Source organism: Phoxinus phoxinus, assembly GCF_949152265.1.
Source record: "Phoxinus phoxinus genome assembly, chromosome: 4".
In the NCBI taxonomy this organism is placed as follows: Eukaryota; Metazoa; Chordata; class Actinopteri; order Cypriniformes; family Leuciscidae; genus Phoxinus; species Phoxinus phoxinus.
In genome coordinates, this window is record NC_136879.1 from 29582012 (window position 1) to 29607787 (window position 25776).

Consider the following 25776-nt stretch of genomic DNA (forward strand, 5'->3'; position numbering starts at 1 on the left):
AGAATTTGCAGCATGCAAGATTTCCATCTCATCAACGGGATGTTAGTGGCTGTCAGAATAGGACTTAAACTTTCCCACTTCACGAGTCTTTTTAAACACATCTCTGTGTGTCTGTTATGGGATCAGATGGGCTAATTGAAATTCATTAGGACAAGGGAACTGTAACTGTTGGAGGCATAAACACGATTATTGTTGGTTAATCTGCATCACCTGTTTGGATGCAAGTAAAACAATTTTTAGTCTGGCTTTAAGGCTTCCTTTCTTTAATGAATTATTGAAATGAGCATTTGAGAATGAATAATTCCAGGATAAAACAAGAGGAAGCAGATTGTTTCGTTCTATGTATTCTAAACAGCAAAACTTTGAATGTAATTTAATGGAAATGCCTGATTCAGGCGACAGTATATCCAGGGGTTAAACTGGGATTTTGGAGTAGGGGAACCTTTTAAAATCTGGTGGTGATTCTGGTTCCACAGGTAAAATATGACAAGCCACTAGGACAAACAAAGTGGCAACACTGATTTATCCCTGTTTCTCAGCAAAGCCATTCAACTGGATGAAGCATATTTGTGTATTCATTGCCAGATTATAAATAACAGTAAATCACCTTAAACTGTATTTAGTGCTGGCTTTCAACAGCTGCTAAATGCATACTCTGATTATGGGGTTAAATGGGGATGTGCAATATAATGCAAAGAAGAATGTTGAAGCCATGATATGTAGAACAAAAGGGGATAAGGACCTTCATTTTCCTGATTTTTATGTCAGGGCAAATACTAAATGTATGCATACAACGAAATATTTGGGACATATCATTAATGATGAGATGTACAGTATGATGATGATGATATGTATAGGCAGCGCCGAATGTTATATACCCAAGCTAATATGTTGGTGAGAAATTTTACATGTGTTCGGATCATCTTAAGATAAACCTTTTTAGAGCATACTGTACTTCTTTTTATACAGATCCTTTGTGGGTTAATTTGAAAAAAGTAAGCATATGTAAGCTGCTTAGGTTGCCTACATTGATTGTATGAGGATTATATTAAAAAACCCGAGTAGGAGCAGTGCAAGTGATCTATTTTGTATGTCAAGAGTAAAAACCTGTTGTCAAAACCTAAGCAAAGTGGGGTGCGATACCAGTCATATGAGAAAGTATTGGCATAATTGTCAATTTTAAATGTTTTGTATTGTATGCAATTTTGTGTAGGTTGATGTTTGTTTTTTCTCTAATGGATCTTGAGTCTGGAAATAAAGTTGAATTGAATTGAATATTCTTAATCATGAAAATATGTTAAAGGCGCAGTACTGTTTGTCATTTTTACAGCTAGCTGTTGAAATGGTACTGCAGTCCAAATTTAAAAGCTAATAGTTTAGCCTAATTTAGCTTTTCAAAATACCCCAAAATTGTCAAATTTCCCTATTCTTGGTGTTTTCATCCTTTGGTTACCAGTTTAGGCTTATCCTTTTAAAATGATGTATTACAAAATATTTGATCATGCAGTTTAGAATAATGAAATGTTAATTTGTGCATGTTAACATCACAAATCATATGACCAGTTAAAAATTGTAAAATTAAACATTTCCCTTTAGTTATGCCCTAAAAGACGCACTATGCATTATGCACTTATACACCATGTACTTATGCACTCAACCATGTAATGTATGAATGTAAGGTGTAAGGTGATTTTGTCATTCAACTTTGGAGTCTGATTGCCCCTTCCTTTCTGCTATGTATACTTTGGAGTCTGATTGCCCCTTCCTTTCTGCTATGTATTTAAAACTGCGACAGTTGAGTGCATGAAGAGTCCAACATTCCACACTTTGTTTTTTTCGGTTATATGCACTTGACTTGACTTAATTAAGTGCATCACAATTTTGTTTGTAAAATTGACTTTTTTCCCCATTTTTTTTTCATTTTCAGTACTCAAACTATTTATACTACGAAACATAGAATGGTGCACAAGTAAGAAAAGCTTTTTTGTTTAGCTACAACAATATTTAACAATAACACACTATGATTTTGATTAGACAGCAAAGGAGGGGGATAATGCATGACACTGGAATCCAATTTAACCCCGGGCCTCAGTATAACATATTTCCTTGTGATGTCACTCACCCTGCTGATGAGCTCTCCTACCATGCCCGTCCAGGTGCCATTGGCGCCCGGCACCCCGTAAACGCCATCCCCAACTAGCCGGATACGATACTTGAACTTCAGGATATCTGCCAACTCCTTCAGCATGTCCACGCAGAAGCCCTCGTAGCGCTCGTTCCCTTCTAGTTCCTGGTGATTGGCTCTCAGCATTACATACGGATTCTCCTGTGAAGACATCATTGGCGTCACCGTCGGCACTTGCATCTAAACACGCTCTCAGAGCACTTTTGTATCAATCGACACACAATTTTGTGTGATAAAAGATAGTTTGAGTTGGCAAGTCACCCGAGCGATGTTTCCATCCAAAGTTGTGAAATTAACTTAATTGAGAAAAACTGGAACACTACATAAAACATTTACGAATAAAGAACCATTTCCATCCCATGTGTTCAAGAGAAAAACATCATCACGTCTTGGGAAACTTTTACTTAATAACAATAGTTAAAAGTGTTAATAATAAAAATGGAAGTTGCTGCAACCTTTTTCCTACACAAAAAATGTATAGCGCCTCAGAGAATGCAGACGAACTGCAATAACAAACGCTGTCATGTTATCTTTGCATTCGGAGGTGGATGCCTGATGTTTGGGAAGGCTATCGTTTGAGATTGGAAGATAACCAAATCAATTTGAGGACTGACTTTGGCTCAGGCCTTTCAGAATAACTAAAACTACATTTGAGAAGGAGTGCAATGAGATTGGTCCGCTGGATAGTCCAGTTATCCAATCATATGATTTTTTGATTTGATTTTGGGTTTTTTGTTGCAACAGGAGGAATTTATCTGGAAAACTAGTTTATGTGCATATTCTTATTGGATAAAAAAAGATATGCTCCTCACTTGAGCGAAAACTATTTTTATGCACGTTTTAAGATTTTATATGCATCTTGCCGTTTTCATCCAGCATCTTTTAATGCGATATCCCAAAATTGGAAGGAAACATAGTTTGGACACATGGGGCTCTGTGACTAATGTGAGCCCTCCAAAAGACCAAGTTCCAAATTTATCGGTTTGTTTTCTCATGCTGCCCAAAGATTGAACAGATTTAAGAGGCAATCTGTGGTCAAAATAAAGGCTTCGTAAACATCCCCCCATAATTCAATAAACATTCACTGTGCTCACTACTATCCACTGAGATACAGATGTTTTGCTAGTGGGCATGTTGGTCGAGTATGTTACTGCCATTTTCAACACTTTGCATAAATTTATCAGAACAGTGTCACCTCAGACATAAACAGTCACTCGCTACAGAATGAAACCAGCCATAAAAAAAGCTTTTCAAAATCACTTTTTGTTATAACTGCAAAAAAAAACCTGTTGCGGCAAGACAGACACTAAAGTGGGTCTGTTGTACTTAAGATTTGTTTAGCGCAGACTGGTCGACTGGAGAGAGTGTTTCATTTTCACCAGTAAATCTGACTCGCTCCACTCCGATGCTTTGAGTGGCAATCTGAAGAGCTGACGATACTTTTCAGTCTTTCGCATCGCCATGGCAACACTTTCTTCTCTCTTTTTTTTACCTGCTTGTCTGGTCCTGCATGCCTGATTTTTGATGTGCCCAGTGGCCACGCTCCAGCTGGCCAGAGTACAGCAACAGCTGGGTCTTGCGGCCTGTCAGACGAGGGGGAACGTCAATAGCCATGTTCCGACACTTCAAATAAACCTGAACCCTATTAATGCGAGCCGCTCATATGCATCCAAATAACACGATAAGCGTCCTTTCACCTCATTTGTATGTCCATAAAAGCCACACGCTGTATTTGCTGATGGATGTTCGCACCTTGGACCTGACGAAGCCATGGCACAAAGAGCAACCGCTTTGGCCCAGAGTCTGACACTCTATAAATGCAAATCCTTCCATTTTGTTCATTAACTGGTTGAATCATCCACGCATGTTACCGTCATGGCCCGCACTGACACCACTGCGGTGGTTATGCAGAAAGGCACAATATAAATGCAAATTTCCATCGCTTACAGCCTGCTGGAGGCACTCAAGTATTGCAGCCGGACACTTTCTCTCAAACTAGGCTTATTAAAGAGCAACATTTCATGGGCCAGTTGCATATTAGACAGACGGTTTCAAAGAACGGAAGCAAGCTAATAAACAAACCTTCTGGATTCAATTAATAGGTCTACGCACTGGGCAAGAGAAGTCAATGGTTTCGGGTCATTACGTGTCGCCCATAACTAGCCTCTGGTCTGATTGATGGTTGAGACAAAGAAAAAGGAGTGATTACACATTTATGCTTCATAATCCATTATTAGCAGAATCTATGAAGAGATGGAGGAAAAGGAAGTTAACTGTGCACACACAGGACCGGGCATCACCATCTATATGAGAAAAGGAGCTCTGGCATAAATCACGATATTATACTGAAGTTATAATGGTAAGTTAAACATTTACCATTCTTTATGTTTTCAGTTATAGTTAAACATGGTCAAAATAAACAGTTTCAGCTAGTCTTTGGATAGCAAGCAACAGTCTTTTATATATATATAGCTTAACATTTCAAATTACATATATGCCCGCTTACAATACCAAAGCTTAAAAGGGTCAGATAAAACATTTTCACTTTAATTTGTTTTCAGTTAACTTCATTAAGTAACTAAGATTTTTTAAATTACATATCATGTAATATTACAGAAGCTACAAAATGGTCAAATTGAACCAGATTGTTTTCAGTTAACATCACAAAGCCTTTTCATTTCCATATAACTTAACATTACCAAAGTTAAAATGGGCAAATAAAACATCTCTGCGTTCTTTGTTTTCAGTAAACCTTTAGTTATCAAGGTAACATCTCTGTCTTTTTCATGAGTTCACACATACAGTACATATAATTAAATAGAGTAAATGTTATGCGTATTTGGCGTGCTTGTCGAGGATTGGGACCCGAGCTCGGAATTTGGCCCGAACCCAGAGTACTCCCCCCATCCCAGGTTGGGATAGGAATAGTTAGAAGTGAGGAGATGAAGTGGTGGAGGGATGCTGGAAAACTGTCATAGAACAGAAGGAAGTCTGCTCAGCTGTATATATACCTCCTGATGCTAATTGAGTTGATTAAATTAATGTGTTCCTCCAGTGTTAATTAGGTTAATTATATGAACATGCTCCTCCAGAGCTTTGTTAATAAAAATCATTAGATCACATATCACATAATGTAGAAACTACAAATGAGCAATAAAATTGTGATTTAAACAATTCCTTTTCAGCTACTGTAGCCTCTAGTCGGATAGATGATTGAGTGACAGAAAACGGAGCGAATACATATTTACATTTGATAATTCATTATTAACAAAACTTGTGGAAAGAGGGAGGAAGCGATTGAGGAAGAGGAGCGAGGTTAATGTGAACACACAGGACCGGTCCTGGCGTATCGCCATCAATCTCAGAAATGGAGCTCGGGCATCAATCAACTGAGTGAGTGCTGTTATCAGGCCAAGCAATCCTCTCTTCCGAGCTTGAATGATTCCATAAAATCTGCGGGTCACATCAGAGAAAGAAACTTTCCGTTTAATAGCGCAGACAGTGAGATTAAGGGCACTTTGAGTGTCAAGCCTGCCAAATGCAACATTCCTCACCAGTCTGGGATCTGCGGCAGATTTGATTCTATTTGTTTGCTTGGAAGGCTGTCAGCTGATGAAATCCATTTTACAAATATAGCATGGCGGCAGTCTGGTTTGGTGCGTTTGGAAAGCAAACACATTAAAGTCAATCTTACTTCAAATCAAATCTCAAAGCTTTTTGTTCAGAAAGTGAAGAAAAATTGGAATTGTGTGTTAGCATTTATCAGAAAATCCCAAAAAGTGAGTTTGATAACTGACTGGTCCACTACTCCCTCTTACGTCTCTCTTGATTTTTTTTTTGTATGGCTTACAGGGGGTGAATGAGACTGAAGATAGTCCAGACAGAACCAGCTCTGCCTGATAGCGGTCACAGAAACAGAAATTGTTCACAGAGGCGGCACATTACATGAGGATACTAGCGCCTCACATTTTATATTTATGAACATTTCCAATTGCTGTACGAATAAAGGCTATTTGCTTCTTCTTGAACACAATAAAAGTGGTCTGTCCGCAGAAGATGGCGTGCCTGAGGTTTCATCTTGAAACTGTTTCTGCAATCTTATTTCTCCATGTTTTCTAAAAGAGCACTTTATCGCCATCATTGATTAAAGTGAGCATAAATTCAGCTGCTGAATGTGAGGATTGTCTTTTCTTTAAGAAGGTGCAGAGATGATACAGTATGCACTCCATATCATACTGATATTGCACCCATATAGATTAATAATACTTTGCTCTTCCTTTTTTCTAAGATGGGCTCTTAGAGACAATTGAGGTCAGTAAAGGCTCACATGACTTTTCTCGAGGATTCAATTCAAACATAATGTGGCTTTTGAAAAACACTGCAGATAGCATCACAGAAAGACGATTTTATAGAGTGAACGGAAAGTGAACCCAGTTTCAGAGGCAAAAGAATATGTATTAGAGCTTAGAAAAGAAAAAAAGGTCCTAGCAACAACTTTATCTGAAAAAGAAAAAGGGTTTCTGGAGGGAAAGCATATCAAATCCACATCAAATGACAGCAAACAAAGGTTGAAAAAATATTAAACACAAATAAAAGAATAACAGCCTCCTGTATTTGCACACCACGTCCGTGTTGTTTTAATATTTGAATCACTAAGGGAATTATGCAAATCAGGCATTAACTGTGTCAGGTACACAGAGTAAACCCTATATACCAGCTAATATAGTAAATGGTTGAGATGCGCGGCAGCAGTTATGTGGAAAAAAAGCAGCTGAATTACCACACGCCAAAGTGGTGCAACTGTGAATTCACCTCTGGCCCCAGTACCCACTGGTTGGCAACACACCAAAGTTTTTGAACCAATTACAACTATAGGGGAAACTGTGGCCAATTGTAACACACTAAATGTATTCAATCCCAAACAAGCTAGCGCTCAGCATGTGCTTAGTGGAGTTCTCTCTGCTAGAGAAAAGTAGTGCACTTTGTGAGAAAAATTATTATTCTTATTTTAAATAATAATAAAATACATTTATAATTATTTTAAAATAATAATGATACTTATATATATATATATACTATAGCCTATATATATTTCTGTCATGACAACTCTCGGAGTGATTGGCATGGTAATGGGCACACAATGTTGTATGTTTGGTCTTGGCGGAATAGATCTGCTATGCTGCTTTTATTGCTGCTGCTGCTGCTCAATCTCAATCTCAACCTCTATCTTACAATCTCCATTTTGCCAAAATAACAGCTTTCTACTATAGTATTCTAGTTTTTTCCTACTATAGTTTTCTACGATAATGCCTGATGAGTTTGGAGAACACCTGACAAGAGATCAGAGACCATTCCTCCATACAGAATCTCTCCAGATCCTTCAGATTCCCAGATCCATGTTGGTGCTTCTTCTCTTCAGTTCACTCCACTCATCAGGTCAGGGAATTGGGACGGTCATGGCAGAAACGTCATTTTGTGCTCCGTAACACATGTTTGTGTTGATTTTGATGTTTGTTTTGGATGGAAGATTGTTGTCCTGATGGAAGATCCAACCACGGCCCATTATAAGATTTCTAGCAGAAGCCGTCAGGTTTCGATTTTTTATCCGTTGATATTTGATAGAATCCATGATGCCATGTATCTGAACAAGATGTCCAGGACCTCCAGCAAAAGAATATATCCACAACATTAAAGATCCAACGGTATATTCAATTGTACACATGGGGTACTTTTATCCTTATGTGCACTAAACCCTGACAAAAATCAGGGAATCATGGTAGCGTGTTTGCTGCCAAAAGCTCTTTTTTTAGTTTCATCTGAACAAGTTCCAGTTGTGTCTGAAAACTGAATATGCTGGAGTTTGCCTTTGGATGAGCGAGGATGATTTTTCTTGAAACCCTCCCAAACAACATGTCCCCACATGTGCTTCTGACCCCAAGACTCAACTAATTCTCCATCTGTGTTTTAATGTAATAATCCTACTAACATTAAAAGTAGACTTCAACATTATAAAATTATTCATGACCCATTTAAACACACATTATTCCTCACAGCTAAAATAATTATTGCTATATAAAGGTCAGAAATTATTTAGCATTATTAATAGGTATTAAATGAGTAATATTATTCTGAGGAGTTCTCTAGTATATACGAGGTAAAGTGAGTTCATTTTATATCATATTCAATTTAATATTATGTCTTTACCAAGTCTACTGTACCAATGGCTATTGACCAGTCTATCAATGGAAGAATAATTACTCAATCAAGATACAGATTTGTGTTAGTCTGTGAGTTATGAAAGCAATGTAAAAATGTTACAAACAAAAACATTTTCTGTTCTCAATCAAAGCACTGAAGCTCTGGCTCCCTCTGCACATGATATAATGCCAGAAACATCAAGAGCAACTACAAAAAGCCACAGAACTGTTTGTTCAGTTTAGACAGCTTTACCACTGCAAGCGAACCAGCTCTAATATACTGTCTATCCTTACAAAAATGTTAGATCTAGCCCATATCACAAGGGTAAAATTCAATCTGTTTGTTTGTGTGTGTGCTGTAACTCCAGCAATGACAGAAAGCTCAGAGCAGTAATGAAAACGCTGGTGGAATGGTCCACAGGTGCTGAGTTCTGCAGCATGTTTTCAACTGTGCTGCGTTTACTGAGATAAAACAGACTTTGCAATCAGCCGGTGATGAATGGGCCGTGATAGAGCTGAAATTGCTCTTCGGTGGCTCTTTAATGCGGCCAAAGTCTTTGTATATCTTTAAAGAGGAATAAACACATGGTGCAAACTTCTCCCCAGTTCTCCTAGCAGCTACATCAAGCACATTAACAATAAAAGATCTGAGAGAAACTAATCGTTCCACCTGTATTCCACTCGTTCCTTTAGTGAGACACACGCACGCACACCCTCCCCCGACATAATCATCTCTATTTCACTTACTGCACGGCAGTTTGTTTTCAAAAACCTGCTGAAAACACCAGCATTTGTTACGTAGGATGCTGGTGTGCTGATGTTCCCACCAGACTTTCAAACAAACTGTAGCTAAGGAATATTCTGAGTACTTCAAGTCGGCATGAAACGAACATTGTGATCATCTTTTCTTCCCTATTGAGATGTATATCCAAGTGGAACGGCTTCTCGAACAAGACGAAATGCAGGGCGGGACTTGATTTCGTCCATTGGGAGTCGATTGATATCGCTGGATTGTTGTTGTTTGCTACTTAATCTGGAGACTGTGACCAATCCCACTAGCGAAGTTTTGCTGGTGGACACCATGATTATGCTCGTCTTATCAGCAGTTCTTCTCGTATCATTCATCAGCTATAAATTGTGACTTATTTCTCCATCTATCCTAAACAAGGCCACTTTACACCACCTATTTGTTGGTTTTTGGAGCGCTTTATTCACCTTGCATGGCCCATCTCATTCTCAGTCGCTTTATTTTTCTCTCTTTTCTAGTGAAGGATGACCCAGCCAAATATGCGACATCCAGCCTAAGGCTGCAGAGAGCCTCTTTTTCTCATCACTATACAGTGTACGAGAAGATGAGAAAATTGCCCCCAGATAACAGCCTAGCGGATTATATCTTCAATTGGGGGTTGCTGCTCCAGGACATGCTTTCACACAAATACTTGTTAGTTTCCACTCATCTCAGAGGAGAAGCGTCTTTATTTAGATCAGCGCTGAACCCTGAGGTGATTAGAGAATAGACAGAAATTTTCTTGAAGCAAAAGAAAGACTGTATGTCATTCCCAGAGGGTGTGTGTAAATCTCTTGGCTAAATCATCAGGGTGTGTCCTCTACTGAGGAACGTGACCCAGAGTGGAAAACAGGACTTACCAGGATGGTAGTTATGGTGAGAGTGGTGTTGAATAGCGTGTCTGTCACGTTAGGTGATGGAAGCTTCCTCTCCATAGACAGTCCCTGCTCTGAATGCCACTGACCGATCTGTAGGAAAAACACACTGAGAGTTATACTAAGCCTTCAAGCCAACTGTGTGTAGTAGAAGATCCAATAACATAGACAAGAGAGTAACATTTAGCCTTAAAGGGATAGTTCACCCAAAGTGAGAGTTCTGTCATAATTGACTCACCGTCAAGTTGTTTCAGAAAGAGATTTTAGACTGCCAAGCTCCCAAAATAACCAAAAAGCCCCATGGAAGTATCACAAAATAAGTCCATATGACCCATGCATTATATTACATGTCTTCTGAAACCATAGATTCACACTTTGTGTGAGGCACAGACCAAGTTTTAATTCATTATTCACTGAAACTTGTCCCCTACATCAATAACTAAAATTTCTATTGCGTTTGCACATATTCAAATATGCACTTCAAAGCTTGTCATGCTAGTTCTGACAATGATGTCGAACGGCACTGGTTCTTGCATATCACATTACTGCAACAGTTGGAATATGCAGATGTGCAAATAAGTACTGTCAATCCTGTTTTTCCTGTTAATATGTTAAATGTTGCTTGTTCCTTGCAAAAATGCTTTTATATGGCTAAAAAAGACTTAGAATAATATTTAAGAAATAAAAGCAGGGTCAGAATTAAATTTTATCATTAAGGGGCAATATTTGATTTACACAGGCTTTTATTTTACTTTTGCAAGGGCAAAATTTATTATTGTTCTTGATATTGTAATAATGATTATTATTTTAAATTAATAGAATACAGTACATAAAAAAGTGTTTGTGTTTGGGGATATGGCTCGTCATATTCTTGTAGGCTGCACAGACAAAACAAGCTAACAACCATTAATGAATTAGAAAATCAAGACTTAATATTGGTTATTTTAGTAGCATGAAACACAAAACAGTTATTCAAACTGGGAATAAATTATATACAGAAAGCAAGAACGTTCCCCATCATTAAAGCGATACGTGACTTCAGTCAAGCGAGAGTGCACAACTTGCACAAGACTGAAGTGATGGATCTGATGGGTAACAATCTTTGCTAGCTTTGTGTATATAATTTATTCCCAGTTTGAAATTGTGTTTGAAAAACAAAACTAAGCACCCTTTATAATCACTGAAGCTCTCTACATTGTAAAATGAAAATCTTGCTTGCATTGTATCTGTATTTGTTATTTATGAGAATTTGCAAGAGTGAGCGTGCACACTAAACAAATCTCCAGCATTTTCAGAAGTGATTAATTCAAATGCCTCTGATTGGCCATTGCATTCATAAGCTCAACAGAAACATGTGTGATTGGTTATAATGCTCAATGCTGCGACAAAAAGAAAAAAAAGAAAAAAAGAAAGAAATCGGATGCAATCCTGAGCCAATCTAAATGCAATGCCACAATCACATTGTAATTACAATTATTATTTATGCTGTATTTGATTTACATTTACATTTCAATTTTTATCATAAACTTTGAAAAAAAATTGTTGAGTTGTTTTTGTTTTTAGATATTAATAGTAATGTGCATATTTAAAATTATTATTTTTTTTTTTTTTATCAATGTATCTTTTTACCCTTTTTTTATTTCTTCTAATGTAAGCTTTTCATTGCATGGTGTAACCTTTACCTTTGCATATGACAAACTTGTTCTGGGGGCATTTTTGCACCAAGCCAAAAAAGCCAAAGATGGTGGCTTTTTTGTTGTTGTTGTCATTCTAAAGTTGTTGTCTTTACTTTCAAATGAAAAAGAGTGACCAGGATATGTGAAAAAAAAGAAAGAAAAATACTTCACACAGTCACACAGGTAGGAAACAAAAACACAATGGAGGAAAAAATAATGACCATTTTAATTCCTGCAAGAACTATTCCTTTTAAGGCTCAATGTCAGGTGGAGGAGAATGCAGAAGAGAGCTTTCGACACACACACACACACACACACACACACACACACACACACACACACACACACACACACACACACACACACACACACACACACACACACACACACACACACACACACACACACACACACACACACACACACACACACACACACACACACACACACACACACACACACACACACACACACACACACACACACACACACACACACACACACACACTTTAAAGGAAGTGGTGAAGGGACATGCGCTCAATCAGAGATGCAACAGAATGCATTCATTAACTCAATTACACCCCAATTCTCTGAAGCGAGCCAATGTCCTCATTATCATTCCGGTTTTGGCTGGCACCCCTCTGCTAGACCGCCTATATGGGGGCCACACTGCCTTTAATGGGAGGCTGAGTCTCCACCCAGCACACATGGCAGTCCTAAATCACCCATCATTTTTATTTTTTATTATAATTACAAAGCTGCATGGTTCATTGGGTCTCCTGCTTAAAGTGTTCTGCAGAGGTGCCGCTCTATTTATCTTCCCTTCGCTACCTGATCCCCAGCGTTTCTGTAGACCCAAACGACACAGGGGAGGATGCTGCAGCACTGCACCGGATCTAAAATTACCAGCTCTCTGAGATACCAAGGTGTCAAGGGCCACAAACAGGGGAGAAAGTTTTTTTTGTTCAAAGTGAATGTATAGAAACAAAAAACAACCTAGTGTTGTTAAGGACTTCATGGATGCTACAGCCAGAGAACCAGGAACATTTCCCCAGATCCTGCATGCATGGGTCACCTTGCATGAAATATTCCTAAAAACAAGGGCAAAATACATCTGCTCTAGCTTGACTTTTATGTTGCAAAGGGGAGCAGCTGCTCAAGCTGCCCAAAATGCTGAGGATAATCCTTTTGTAAATAGCTCAACATTCTTTCAACTGTAAACCTGTTTCTCAAAGCACATTGCGAAAGAAATTCTTAATCATTGCTTTTGTCTGGTTTTCCAGTTGAATTATCCTGAATACAAGATATATTTACTTGGAAGGCAAAACAGATGGAAGATATTAAGATGTGCTTTCAGAGAATATACTGTATATATCTCTCTCTCTCTGATATATTCAAGTTTTTGTTGCCTCATTGGCAATTTGACAATGGGATAACAAAAAGAAACTTAATTCAAGATATATTCTCTCAAAAACAAGTTTTTTTTTTAACCCTTAAACGCTTACTTCTGGTCTTTAGTGACCCATCATTCACTACTCTCCTCCTCATTCATTTTTTTAAGTTAAACATAAACCTTCTTAGTATTTCTCAATCAATTCATCATAAACAATATAACAATTCCATTAATTTTTTTATAGATCTGGTGAAGAAGCTGTCAGCGATCAAAATATTGATTTTGAAGATGTTGAAAATTATAGTTTTGAGAATATGTTTGAAATGGCGAATATGAGCCAGATGCTGAATGTAATGGGAAATGAGCTCTGACAAGGACAGTGATGATGGTATAAAACATAAGCTCAAATTGAACTGGTCTAAGCTCCAAAAGGTAACAAAATATGCTTTATTTTATTCTTCTGTAATCGTTACTCTAATATCAGGAGAGTTTTATTGTATCACGACAGGTAGAGATCCATCCGTGTTAGATACAGATCCGGGTCTCTAAAGACCCGAATATGTAATGATTGGCATTATAATAATAATAAACAGTTTTGCTTCTGAAGTAAATGAATCTTGTGTATAGATTTAGGAGTTTTGCAGTAAACATAGTAAGAGATGAAGAAAGGAGAAAGTAAGAATGCAAGAACACCTGGAATCAAAGATTTCCTCTGAGAATATGATCAAAAGATCCTGCTTTCTATTTCGTTCCTTCCTCGTCTCTGTGGTAGAGATACAACCTTACTCTCACAAATGAAATCCAGCGGCAGCCAAACAGCCTTGATGGCTCTGTGGAATGAGAAACACATTCTGAGATGAGGAGCAGAGCTGAAAAGAAACCACAGCTCCAAAGAATTTCAACTGAGAGAGGGTGCGATTTCAACAACAATTAGGATTTATTAGGAGAGACATTAAGAAAAGCGAGGAGGAGGATGTGTAGGCAGTGAGTGCAGTCAGGGACAGTGAGGGACTGTGCAGTAAAGCTGTGGGCAGAAGAGAGTCTGGATATCGTCCAATAGGGAGGAACTGCTCTGAGAGTTGCCATCTACTCAACACAAACAGCTCTGACAAACACGAAGAACAAAACATGCCCAGAGTGGCAAACTAGAGCAGATACACAAGCACGCACACACACTTTCAGAGCGATTTTTCCAACTGATGAATGATAACAAAAAACATTGAAAGCCAGTCGTAATCCACCTGACTTTAATGAGCTTGAGCGTTTATAGCGGCAGACGACATAACTGCAGCAGCACATGCTTGTAATTAACAGAAAATCACCATCCGTTAGTGTAGCGGCTAATATAGTTGAACTTTGTTGCATTTATAATATTTCCGACTTCAAATCGCATTTTAAAACCTACTTGTTTTATAAATGTTATCATGTAATATTCTGTATTGTGTTTATGTGATTAAATCAATTTTGCTATGCAATACCCTTTCTATGTGATGCCCTCTTTTATGTGTTTGTATTTTCTTTGTTCGTATCTACCACCAGTAATATTCTACACTCTTTCTTGTACTATTGTCTGCTATCTTTGTCTACTCTACTAGTATTATGTTTTCTTTATTGTATCTACTTTGTAAAGCGTCCTTGAGCAATGGAAAGGTGCTATATAAATAAAAAAATGTATTATCATTATCAATATGGTTATCGTTCTTGGTGTAAACAGGCCTTAGTATACTTTACTCCTTAAGTATGAGATATAGTACCTGTGAAAAAAAAAGCATGCTTTCCCCAAGAGAATCTAATGAAAACGGCCTAAAGTTCAGTGGCACCATTTGAGCGTTTGACCGTGATTCCCACTGATTTAAAGGTGAATTGATTGCACGTTTTAATACCCCTAAAGGGCTTTAGTTTGCTTCATGCCTTTGGTATAAATAACAACAAAGGCCCAGCAAGTGACTCATTTTCTACACTGGGCCCCTAAGAGGCTATAAGGGAGCAGTTGTGGTAATTAAGTGTGTAAAATGAGAGCAACAAGCCAAGGTAAATGGGAGTAACTGAGTGAGCAGGACCCATATCCTGTTCATTTAAACGAGTCGTGATTAATCAAGAGCTTGGAGTGCTTGTCATTAATTACCGCTGACAGGTACACAATATCAAAGTCAAATTTGAGCTCCACTGCTTGTACAAACGGTACTTACAGCATCGTGTATGCCTGATCAAAGCACGTAATGTACTCAGGGACAGACTTCTCAAGTTCAACATCAGTCAGTCTGCAGAGGTGTTGTTGTAGGTTTTTTCCACTGTAATGCTAAAAAGAAAGTTCCGTGGAAGGTTGCAGAGGATAAAAGTAAAGGAGAGGTACAGATGTACAACCCTGCATGCGTTTTAGCTTTCTGATAATGTCAGGTTAGTGATTGTCAGCAATAATCATAGAGCTCTATACCTGGGTTCTACATATGCAATTATCACCTCAGCTGTGCCGACACACTCCTTCACGCTTTATCGGTCTCTCATCTAATCTCTCTCTCTCTTTTTTTTACTTTTCCCATTCTGCTTCGCTGTAAATCTACCCAATAATGGAAACCAGTGGGGTGGCTGAAAAAGGCAGGCAGAGTCTAGTACTGTATATTCTGTGAATGGAGGCATGAAGAAGTCGACACAGATCAATACAGTAGTGTGGGAAAGATGGAGGAGAGGAAGAAGGGGCGACGGATAAACCATAGAAAGCACCGCAGCTCCAAAGATAACATGAATGCCTATTGTGAGCTGCCAAAACCATTCAGTCAGTTCACGAATGGAGAACAAGGACAAAAAGGCTACTGTATCTGTGTGTGACTTGTCAACCTGCTATCAAACTATCAGTGTATGAGTCCAGGGTCTCAGCAGTGTGTTTGAACGTGAAGTGGGTGTATACAGTGGTTGAATGACACTATCTTTGTGTGGAGCTCTGCCAAGCTGCCACGCTACAAAAAGTGTCATCGCACCAATCTGTGAGTGTTCTTCACAAACCAGGTGACCCTGCGACCCGCAACTCAAAAACAAGTCCACATCGCCTCGTTCGATGGCTGGCCATTGCCGTTTATTCAGAGGCCAGAATTCCCTCCTCTCATGTGGAACGAGGAGAATGTCACACCTGCGGTCATTAGCGGGAAACATACGCCGACGGATAAAGAGTTAAAAGCTGGTTGGAAAGGTCAGGTGGGTATACTCCCTTTCAAAATCTGACCTTTTACTACAATCAAAATTTCAATTTGCAGCACATAACCGCCAAAAGAAAAACATTTCTTATTATTCCCAAATAGCTGAGCCAATTTCAACATTCATTATTTGACATTATCCGCTTGCTGCGGGGCCATTGCCATAATGAGGAGACACTGGAGATCAGAGCCCGTCAAGCTCCACCCAAAGCACAGCTCACATCAAAGCTTTCTACAGACGCCCCCCCACACATACTTAACAATGCTCAGCCGAAGCTCACACTGTCCGGATGCTAACACTGAAAGAGGAGAGGAGGGAAGATATGCTGAGACCAAATCCTGCATACTAGTCCCCTTTTTATCATTCCTCATTCATCCACTATCTCTGCTTTAGCTCTTTCCTCCTCCAACTCTATAAAGGTCCTGACTGGCTGTGCATGGGTAATGGCGAATGGAGAAATCAATTTCAAAGCACTTTATCAGCATGATTGTTATATGTACAATATTGGCAAGGCATCAATACACAACAAAAGCAGTGACAAGTAAAGAAAAGAAAAAAGTATTAACTATAACAAAAAATTAAAAGGTGTAATATAATAATTAAATACATAAACACGTATAATAATAACAACAACAATATATAAAACAAAATATTTAGAAAAATTAGTTTAAATATTTTTTGACAAATAAAGAAATAAAACAAAGAAAAGTATTAAATGACAATTAAATTATACATTTTTTAATTAAAAGTATAAACAAATAAAATAAGGTGTCAGTAATGGTAATGAATAAAAATAATTTACAAAAAAAAAAAATATATAATATATATATTTTTTTTGGAACATATTTTGAACATACATCTATTTTTTTAACATATATATTTTGAAAAAAAAAAAAAAATACATATATACTGTATGTATTATATATATATATATATTCAATATATATATATAATAAAAATACATACAAAAAAAAAAAAAACGTACCCAGCACTTAGCTGCTCTACCAGTAAATACAAAAACAGACTAGACTTATGTCTCAATATATCCTTGAAGAACATAGGGGAAAACAGGATTTTCCTTGCTCTTTTCATTGCACTGATACTCTGCCATAAAACAAAGCTCCCTCTTCACATCACGTTGCCCATTTGTGGAAACGTAAGCCCTTCTCAGAGGGGGGGTGATGTAATAATTACCGGTGCTTTTTGCCATTTTTAATCCCGTCTGAATTGGCCATGTCAGTAATTTTCCTAAAATTTTTTACAGACTATGCATTTCAGATTACAATACATTTTACCTTAAGATTAGGTAAAAAAAATTAAAAAAAGATTAGGCTTTGAAAAATAACTACAAAACAGTCCTTGAAAAAAGCTTTGAATTTACGTTCATGTCTAGCCTTTAACTTGTACATCAGGTTCTCCAAGTGGCTCAAGTTGACGTTAGTCAATGAGAAGTTAAAATAATTTTGCTTTACAATTTCTCGGAGCGACAACGGATTAATGCGTTTTTGTGTGGTCACTCAGAGAACTCTTTATACTGTAAAGACGTTGCATGTAGGTGTCATGGCCTTGAATATAATGCAGTTCATTTAAGAGTTATTGAACTAGAATTTTAGAGAGTTCTTTAATGCATTAGATTTTTACCCATGAAAAGAGAGGGAAAGGACTATGTAATGCCTTTGGGATCATTTATATGCAGTAAATTGGATTTATATCGGTTTTGGATGATTTGTATAGGGTAGTAAAAACAGAAAAGTACATTTACATTTTAAGACTAAAGCTGAGAAAAGATATGAAGTTAAAAGAAGGAAGTTAGTAAGGAAGAAAGAAAGAAAGAAAGAAAGAAAGAAAGAAAGAGTGAAAATTAAAATATGTCCTGAAAACCAATCCTGCATCTATACAGACGCACAATTGTCATGGTATCATCAGCACTTAATAATAAGCACCAAACATCTTACTACAGCATTTTACATACAAAATGATTAGCCAATCATAACATGCATAATTTTTCAAGACATATTAAGGGTGCAGAAGCAAAAACAACCTGTTTAATTCTAACATTGTGTCAACCAGACGTGACAAGATTCCAGTGACAAGCAAATTGTCTGTCCACACCAGACATGACAGGGCTACAAGATGTGACAAAATCAATGACAAATCACAGCCAATCAGAAGAGTGTGTGGGCAAACTCCCAGTCTCACGGACAATAGATTAAGATAAGTATAAGAATAGAATAGAATAGAATCCCCTATCGTTCGTTGCCTTTGCAGCTGGTTAGGACAACAACAAAAAGCTAGAGAGAAAGTAGAAAATGGTCTACAGGCTATACCCTCTCTCTTACAAGTTTACGTGCCCTCAAGGAGCCTCCGAAATGCATAAAATCACTCTCAAGAATATTTTCGTTCAATGTTCCTTGCTGGTGGAATGTCATCCCAACCCTCTCCGGAAAGCCAAATCCCTGACAATTTTCAAATCAGCTGAAAATCCTCTTTATGAGCACTTAACTGCAGCCTGCTGAATTAAAAAATATATATTATACTATTCCTACACCAATGCTCTCAACTTTCCTTAATCCCTCCCTATTCTACCTTTTACTATCCTGAAGGATTGTATTCTGAAACTTTGTATTGATAGCATTTCTCGTATTTATTGACTCTTTAGATGAATCGCTTGTTTGCATTCCTCAAAAGTTGCTAAAGCGACTACTAAATGATTAAATGTAAATCAATGTAAAATTTCTCAATATTTTTGTGTTTCTGGAAACTTTAACATTATAAGAGAACTGTTCTTAATTGGACAAAGAAGCTTCTCGTACTACGTTTGAATTATCCCTCCAATCTATACAGCCAAGTCTAAGTCCACACAGAGAAGCAAAGACACATAAAGGACTCCCCTGTGGTCTACAATCAAACAGTCTTTATCTGTCCTCTGAAAGACCACGTTCACACAACCCCCCTCACTTTAATTACCCAAAAACACTCACTGAATACAAACATATTGGCTTTAATGTCTGTTGCTAAAAGGAGACGAATCGTGCGTGCCTCTCCGGCTTCTTTTCAAGTCAGCGTAGTTACTGGCTCTTATGACCTCTGGACTTTTTCAGACTCTCATCTCTCTTTATCTGTTTTTCTCTCACTCTTCATTTTCTCAGGAGCGGAACAGCATCTGCAGTGTTAAAAAATTGAGCTTGTGTTGAGCAATTAGCCATAAAAACAAGGTCAGAGGATGATTCGTAGGCCAGATGATGGACCAGGTAAAAGCTCAAAGGGAAAAAACACACTCTTAAGGCCCTTATATACTCTTACATGTATATACTCAAGGTTAAGTTATTTTATGTTATTTGCTTAGGGGTAAAAAGAAGTTTGAAATACCCTTGCAGCGATATACTGTTAGTGAACATCCCGACGCCGCCCACATTGCTGGGTCTAGCGTTTAGAGGAATGTGTAAATATGTGAGAAACAATAGTGAGAAAACAGCAGTTAAGAAAGCATCTGATCATGACGATGTGCATTTATTTGCATTAGCTCTGCAATTCGGCACTACAGGTCACATCACGTTTATTTATATACTACTTTGTACAATAGACTGCTTTAAAGCAAGCCACTTTACAATATTAACTTCTTGACCATGCAATATATTAAAAGAAAGAACTTTGCTTTTAAACAAAATTTTTTTTTTATTCTAGCTTCATGCATTGTTTTTTATCAACACCCGAATGTGGGCAAACTTCATAAAAAACACATTTACATTTAGAGCAAAAAGATTTTTGTCAAAGACTACATCCAAATTAGATTTAGAACGATGATTAAAACATAGATGGAGTAGATCGAGTCCATCAACAACCCCAAAGCTTGCACAGTGCTAAAGCTATGATATGACATATATGATATTGCTTGTTTTTGTATCTTCTTCGCATGTGTTTTGATCAGGAGATTCGGTACTCTTTCAGAAGATGTGTCATAGCGCCCCCTACCGTATAACAATGAAAACACAGAAAGGCGGAAAATGCCGTCAATGGCGGGGAGGTGTTTTCTCACAAATTACGAAAATTTACGTCAATGGCGGGGAAAGAGTAAAATATGAAAGACGGTGTCAATGTAGGTTTTAATTAGAAGTACAACTTCAACTACTATAAACACACAGTGTGCTCATGTTTTTACTTTACTTGAGTCTGACCTCAACAGAAGATATTAACTGGAAAAGATTTCCACGTCTAGGATTGTGTAGTCTCAGATCACACCTATTACATAATCACCATGGACCAATTGTAGTTTTCCGGAAATGTTTAACTCCAGAAACCAATTCCGGACAAACTTTTTTATTTTGTTTGAAATGACGTCACACTAGTTTGTTCTTCAATTTCGCTTGAAGTATATCGGGGCCTTTAAGAGACCTGACATCACACGTGTTTTTACTCACACATACCTCTCATTCGTTTACCTCCAACAGTACTAGAGTTTTGATCATTCAGCCTTCGTAACCCCACTCCTTCATATTTCATCACATCCATGTTATTGCTCTCCCCAGGCAGGCTCAACGCACTGACACAAATTGCATACATTACAAAAGAATGTTATGGCTGCTGTGACAGTTTTATTGCCGCTCGGATGAAGACATAAAAGGGTAATTCATGATTTCTATCTGAGATAATGCTGAAGTCCTCAAAATGCTCCTCAACTTCCATTTCTCCAAATTCTGTCAGAAACATGTTTTTATATTGGCACCAAACTGCATAGTATGTGAGAAATGGGTACTTTGGAAATAAAAATATCACCCTGAGAAGCTCTTTAAATGCTTTTAAATGTGAGGAACTTGTGCCTTATGTGTCTAAATCGACGGGTCTTAAGCTGATTTGCAAGGCTCTTGCCAAACCAGCTGGTGTGGCATGATATCTTTCAAGACAAAGAGCGAATTCATAGTTTAACTCCCAGCGTGTGTCTGGAAGTGTTGACCCCTCTCCAATGTTCTACGTGGGGTGCAAACTTGACAGAGTTTAGCGACTACTGTTGTCTTCAGACACTGATAAAAACACACATAAGACACAGACGGGCCTAATAAATTAGGTCTCGTGCTGGGAGGATAAAAAAAAAAATTCAGTTAAAAGGAAGAGCAAGTTAACAGAGCCAGGCGAACATAATCGAATTCAAATAGCTGTGTATGCATTGAAACAACCTGCTGTGAGTGTGTATCAGCGTTGGGGAGAAACTAAACTAAGATTAGCAATGCTACCAGTTACATTCATCAAGAGCATGACAGTGCTTGGTTTCTTAAAAATCTAAACTGTAGCAAGCTAACCTTTCCAGGAAAAAGCTGAAAAAATGTTTTTCCACTGTATGGCGAATACAGTTTTACAATAATCAAACACAATCAGTTAATTCATTTTGGCAATTTTGTTGCATATTTAATAAAATATTGCACTTAATAAAGATAATGGACAAGACTTTTATGCACAGGCCATCAGTGCATTTAAGTCTTGTCCATTATCTTTATTAAGTGCAATATTTCATTAAATATGCGACAAAATTGCCAAAATGTTCTCTTCACACAGCTTTACAGCCAAACAAATTGAAGTAATAATGAATCAGTTCTTTCAGACAAATTCGATTTGTTGATTTAAATCAGTGTTTCTCAACTGCTGGGTCGCAAGACCGGTTTCAGTGGGTCACGGAGTGTGTTGTCCAAGGAACAACAACCATAACAAAAAAAAACGTTTCTAACTTTTTTTCCGATGCAAGTCTTTTATTTTGAAAGACGTGCCTGAAAGTTGTTGACTCTAGTTGTTGACGTCTGTCAGACGCAGTTAAGGTAAAACGTGCTTGAGAAAAACGCGTTGCCTGATTCAGTATCTTCTGTCAGATGAGATGTTGTCAGTATATTTATTAGTTTCGTCATTCTAACATTATTCACGTTACTAACTTGTTAGTCTCTCTGCTGTCTTGAAAACATACAAATTAAAAGCCCTGAAGCTTTTAATTAAAATTAACTTTCCAACATTAAACTGAATTTACAGATCTGACTTAAATACATTCAGTTTATTGTATGGGTTTAATTGGACAGTTAATTTTATTTAAGTGGTTCAAAGCTTTTAATTTAAGTCAGCAACATAAATTCTATAAAAAAATACATAATAAAAAGTATGCTACACAAAAAATACACAATAAAAATTGACCAATCGTTTAGATGTGCCAACATCAACTTATATTACCTAATTACATTTTCAAATTAGCTTCCCTAAAACTGATGCGTACAATGTGAAGGGAGTGTGAGATAAGTCCAGCGCCTGATGCCGTCTACTAAGAAGATGAGCTCTGCTGCTGAGGGGAGAATCAAAGTGGGACAAATGCGAGGTGGGAGACGCGGCCTGCACACAGCAGGACAAGAATCCAACAGTCGAAGCCTCTCCTTCAGGGAAGAGGAGCTTATCCTCCCTGCTGGCAGGCCTCTGATGCAGGTGGTATAATCTCAGGCCTTGATTAACTACTTCTATTACCAAACTTAATTACTAAATCGTCAAGAGTGGCCTGCGCTGGTGTGAGCAGACCAACCCCCCGCAGCAAGAGAGACAAACAAATAAACAGCAGCGCGACTCTGACAGCCAGCTTCTGACTGCTATTAGGCTCCACAGAGCTCAGGCTAATTAATAGCCCGCGATGCTATCGATGGGGGAAATAAAGACAATTGACAATCGCCTGTTGCAAACCCAGGGAGAATGATGCAAGGCTGAGACCTGCTGGGCAAATGGGTTAGAAGTGAGTGTGTGTTTTTGCATAAAATGATGTGGGTGGTTTTAAAAAAGCTGCATCAACGGTGCAAACATGGTTTCGCTGCATCGCTGCTCTAAGGGCACACAGGCTGGCGGGGTGCCCAAACAAACCAGCCGCCTTTCTCATGGATCCTGAAGGGCATTTCCGCTCGGCTTGCGCCCTGGGACACAGCGGATACACTATCTAGTGTACGGAGCACGGCAAAGTCAATGAGATCACGCCACATCATCTCTGAAGCGCACAAGAGACAAATACTCTCTATACCGTGTCCTTGGCCAGAGCCCATTTTAGACTGAAAAGGTGTCCCATCATAATTCTGTCCGTTCCATTCTGTACAACATCTTCATCCCAGAACTGGCTGAATTAAATCGTCCATTTAGTGAAAACATCACAGGCCATTGGAGGACACCATCTGCCCACGATTGCAAAGCACTGACTCCTATTAGCTAGGTTGATATTGCTCATTACCCGCTCTCATGAAAAGATAAACGTACTGTGTCCTGAATTAAAGCGCATTCTCTTGAAAATATTTACTAGTCTTTTCATCGCTCGTTTAGCGGAGAGAGAGGAAACGCGTGGGTGAGAATGCCAAGCTAAGCTGAGCGCTGTGTGGTGTGGACATGTTTAATGGGGTCTTTTTATGGAGATGACTGGTGGAGCTTATGGCAGAGCAGTGGGAGAGAACATGCCAGATCAGACAGGGAATGTGCAGCTGAAACCGAGGAATACAGCGAGACTGAGGTGACCTTCTTAATGGCGCACATCTTCTGGCTTTCAATGATATGCTGAGTGGGCTAACTACTTTAGACAGCACTAAGACAAATGTTCAAGTCACTGCTCCCAAAAGCTACTAATAAACCATATGCATCATATGGGGAGTGGGGACAGGTGGAAGATAGGCCCACCATTTAATTCAATAGCTCACATGGGGATGTGTCGATTACTGTCTAAAACAGAAGAAAACACGTCTAGTTGTTGAGCAGTTTATTTCTTTGTGCCTGTAATAATGAGAGGAATTCGTTATATTGTTTTGCTCAGGAGTTTTTGCGGTTGGTATTAGTGGCAGAAAACAACAAGCAATGATCTCTCCAGCACATGCTCCAATCTATTTCTTTTCCAAACGGCCAGAAACTTTCTAATAAAACCTAAAAGGAAAATGCAAATAGATGAATTCCCTCTGTTGCACATCTACAGATATACAGCTGCAATTTTGAATTAAATAAAATAAAATAAATAGATAAATAATATAAAAATGGATTAGAACCCATATCCTCTCACACTTAAAGCAAAATTAGTCCCAGACCAACAAGTCATGCTTGGTTTCATTCACTGTCCTCCAAAATTCGTATCAAATTAAGTTCATTTGAGGACTTGAATTAGCCATCAAGTATGATCGCTCCCTCAAATCGCTGTGTAACGAGTTCATTAGAACTTGTTTTGTAGTAAAACAGGCAGTCATTGTGCTATTGAACATTTTGGACATTTTTAATATCCAATGTTAGTGTTTAAAATTCACTTTTGACATAAGAAAAACTTAAATAAACTGCTGACTATCACATATAGCATATAGCATATCACATATAGAATTTGTATAAAACATTTTTGTTTTTTTAAACTAACTAAATACTCATGAGCTCATCACATTTGTGACATCACAACCTCCTTTTATACTTTTTAAGATAAGTAACAACCATGCACTAAATAGTGAAATTCCTTAAAGCTACACTGTGTAACTTTTTTAGTTTATTCTTAGCTAAAAACACTTAGTTCTTTCAAAAATATATGTGCTCATTAATGTATATTTACTTCGTTCAAGTAATAAAGTATTCTCGTGAGTGTATAATATGCCATTGAAAATACATACGGGTGAGGGGTTCGAATGGCGGTCGCCATGTTGCCCCTCCATCTTGAAAGTACATTAGCCAAAGAGGGACATACCCGTTAATTCAAGCTTCGCCTTTCGCGTCTCCGCAATTCACTGGCACCGGCCCTGTTTTTATTTTTTGCTTTCCCTCTACCTCTACCTCTCCCTCGCACCTCCGTTACATCAACTGATCTCTGCTCACGGAGAAAATGATATAGCCTACAATGTAAACTTTGCCTTACGCTAGTGATGTCATACAATATACAGAATAACGATAGCACTGATAAAAGTTACTTTACTAAGATTAGCTTGCATTTGTCTGGAAACCTGACAGCTGATGTTAGCAATGAAATGGTAAAAAAAATAATGAAAACATAAAACTATTATTCATTTTACAAAGATGACATAACCTATATGTTAACTGACAAATTAAATTACTGCAAATTATAATAGTTTTCTAAAGTAACCTCATCACTTGAAGGAATACTCATGGACGAGGTCGAACTGGAAGCCATGTTAATCTTGGACAACATTGGCCACCGTAGGAGTTAAAACGAAATCGGAATTGAGAGGAACAGAAACTAATATTCACTGGATGGTCATATACCTTTTCACCGCTAGATGAGGGGTAAAAATCACACAGTGTAGCTTTAAATAATTGGCCAAGCTCTGAAGTGCAATGTTTAAAAAAAGCTAACAGGCAAAACCAGCTTTATGAAAGCTAAAATAAATCTGTTATGACAGATTTCAGTAACTTTGTGTATTTAAGGCTGTATGAACGCTCTGATTTCGACAGCACTGATTTTACATTTGAAATTCTGTCAGGCAGTCACATACACCGCCATTT

At 38.0% G+C, this 25776-nt stretch overlaps 1 protein-coding gene across 1 annotated transcript in view; it reads right to left on the reverse strand.

The window, feature by feature from the left end:
• grik4 (glutamate receptor, ionotropic, kainate 4) overlaps positions 1 to 25776 on the reverse strand; it is a 321677-nt gene that overhangs the window by 24242 nt on the left and 271659 nt on the right. Inside the window, exons 12-13 of the mRNA XM_079610819.1 lie at positions 10030 to 10137; positions 2123 to 2326 (exon numbers count right to left, since the gene is read on the reverse strand). Of these exons, the coding sequence (XP_079466945.1) occupies positions 2123 to 2326; positions 10030 to 10137 (312 nt within the window). The remainder of the gene's footprint in view (positions 1 to 2122; positions 2327 to 10029; positions 10138 to 25776) is intronic.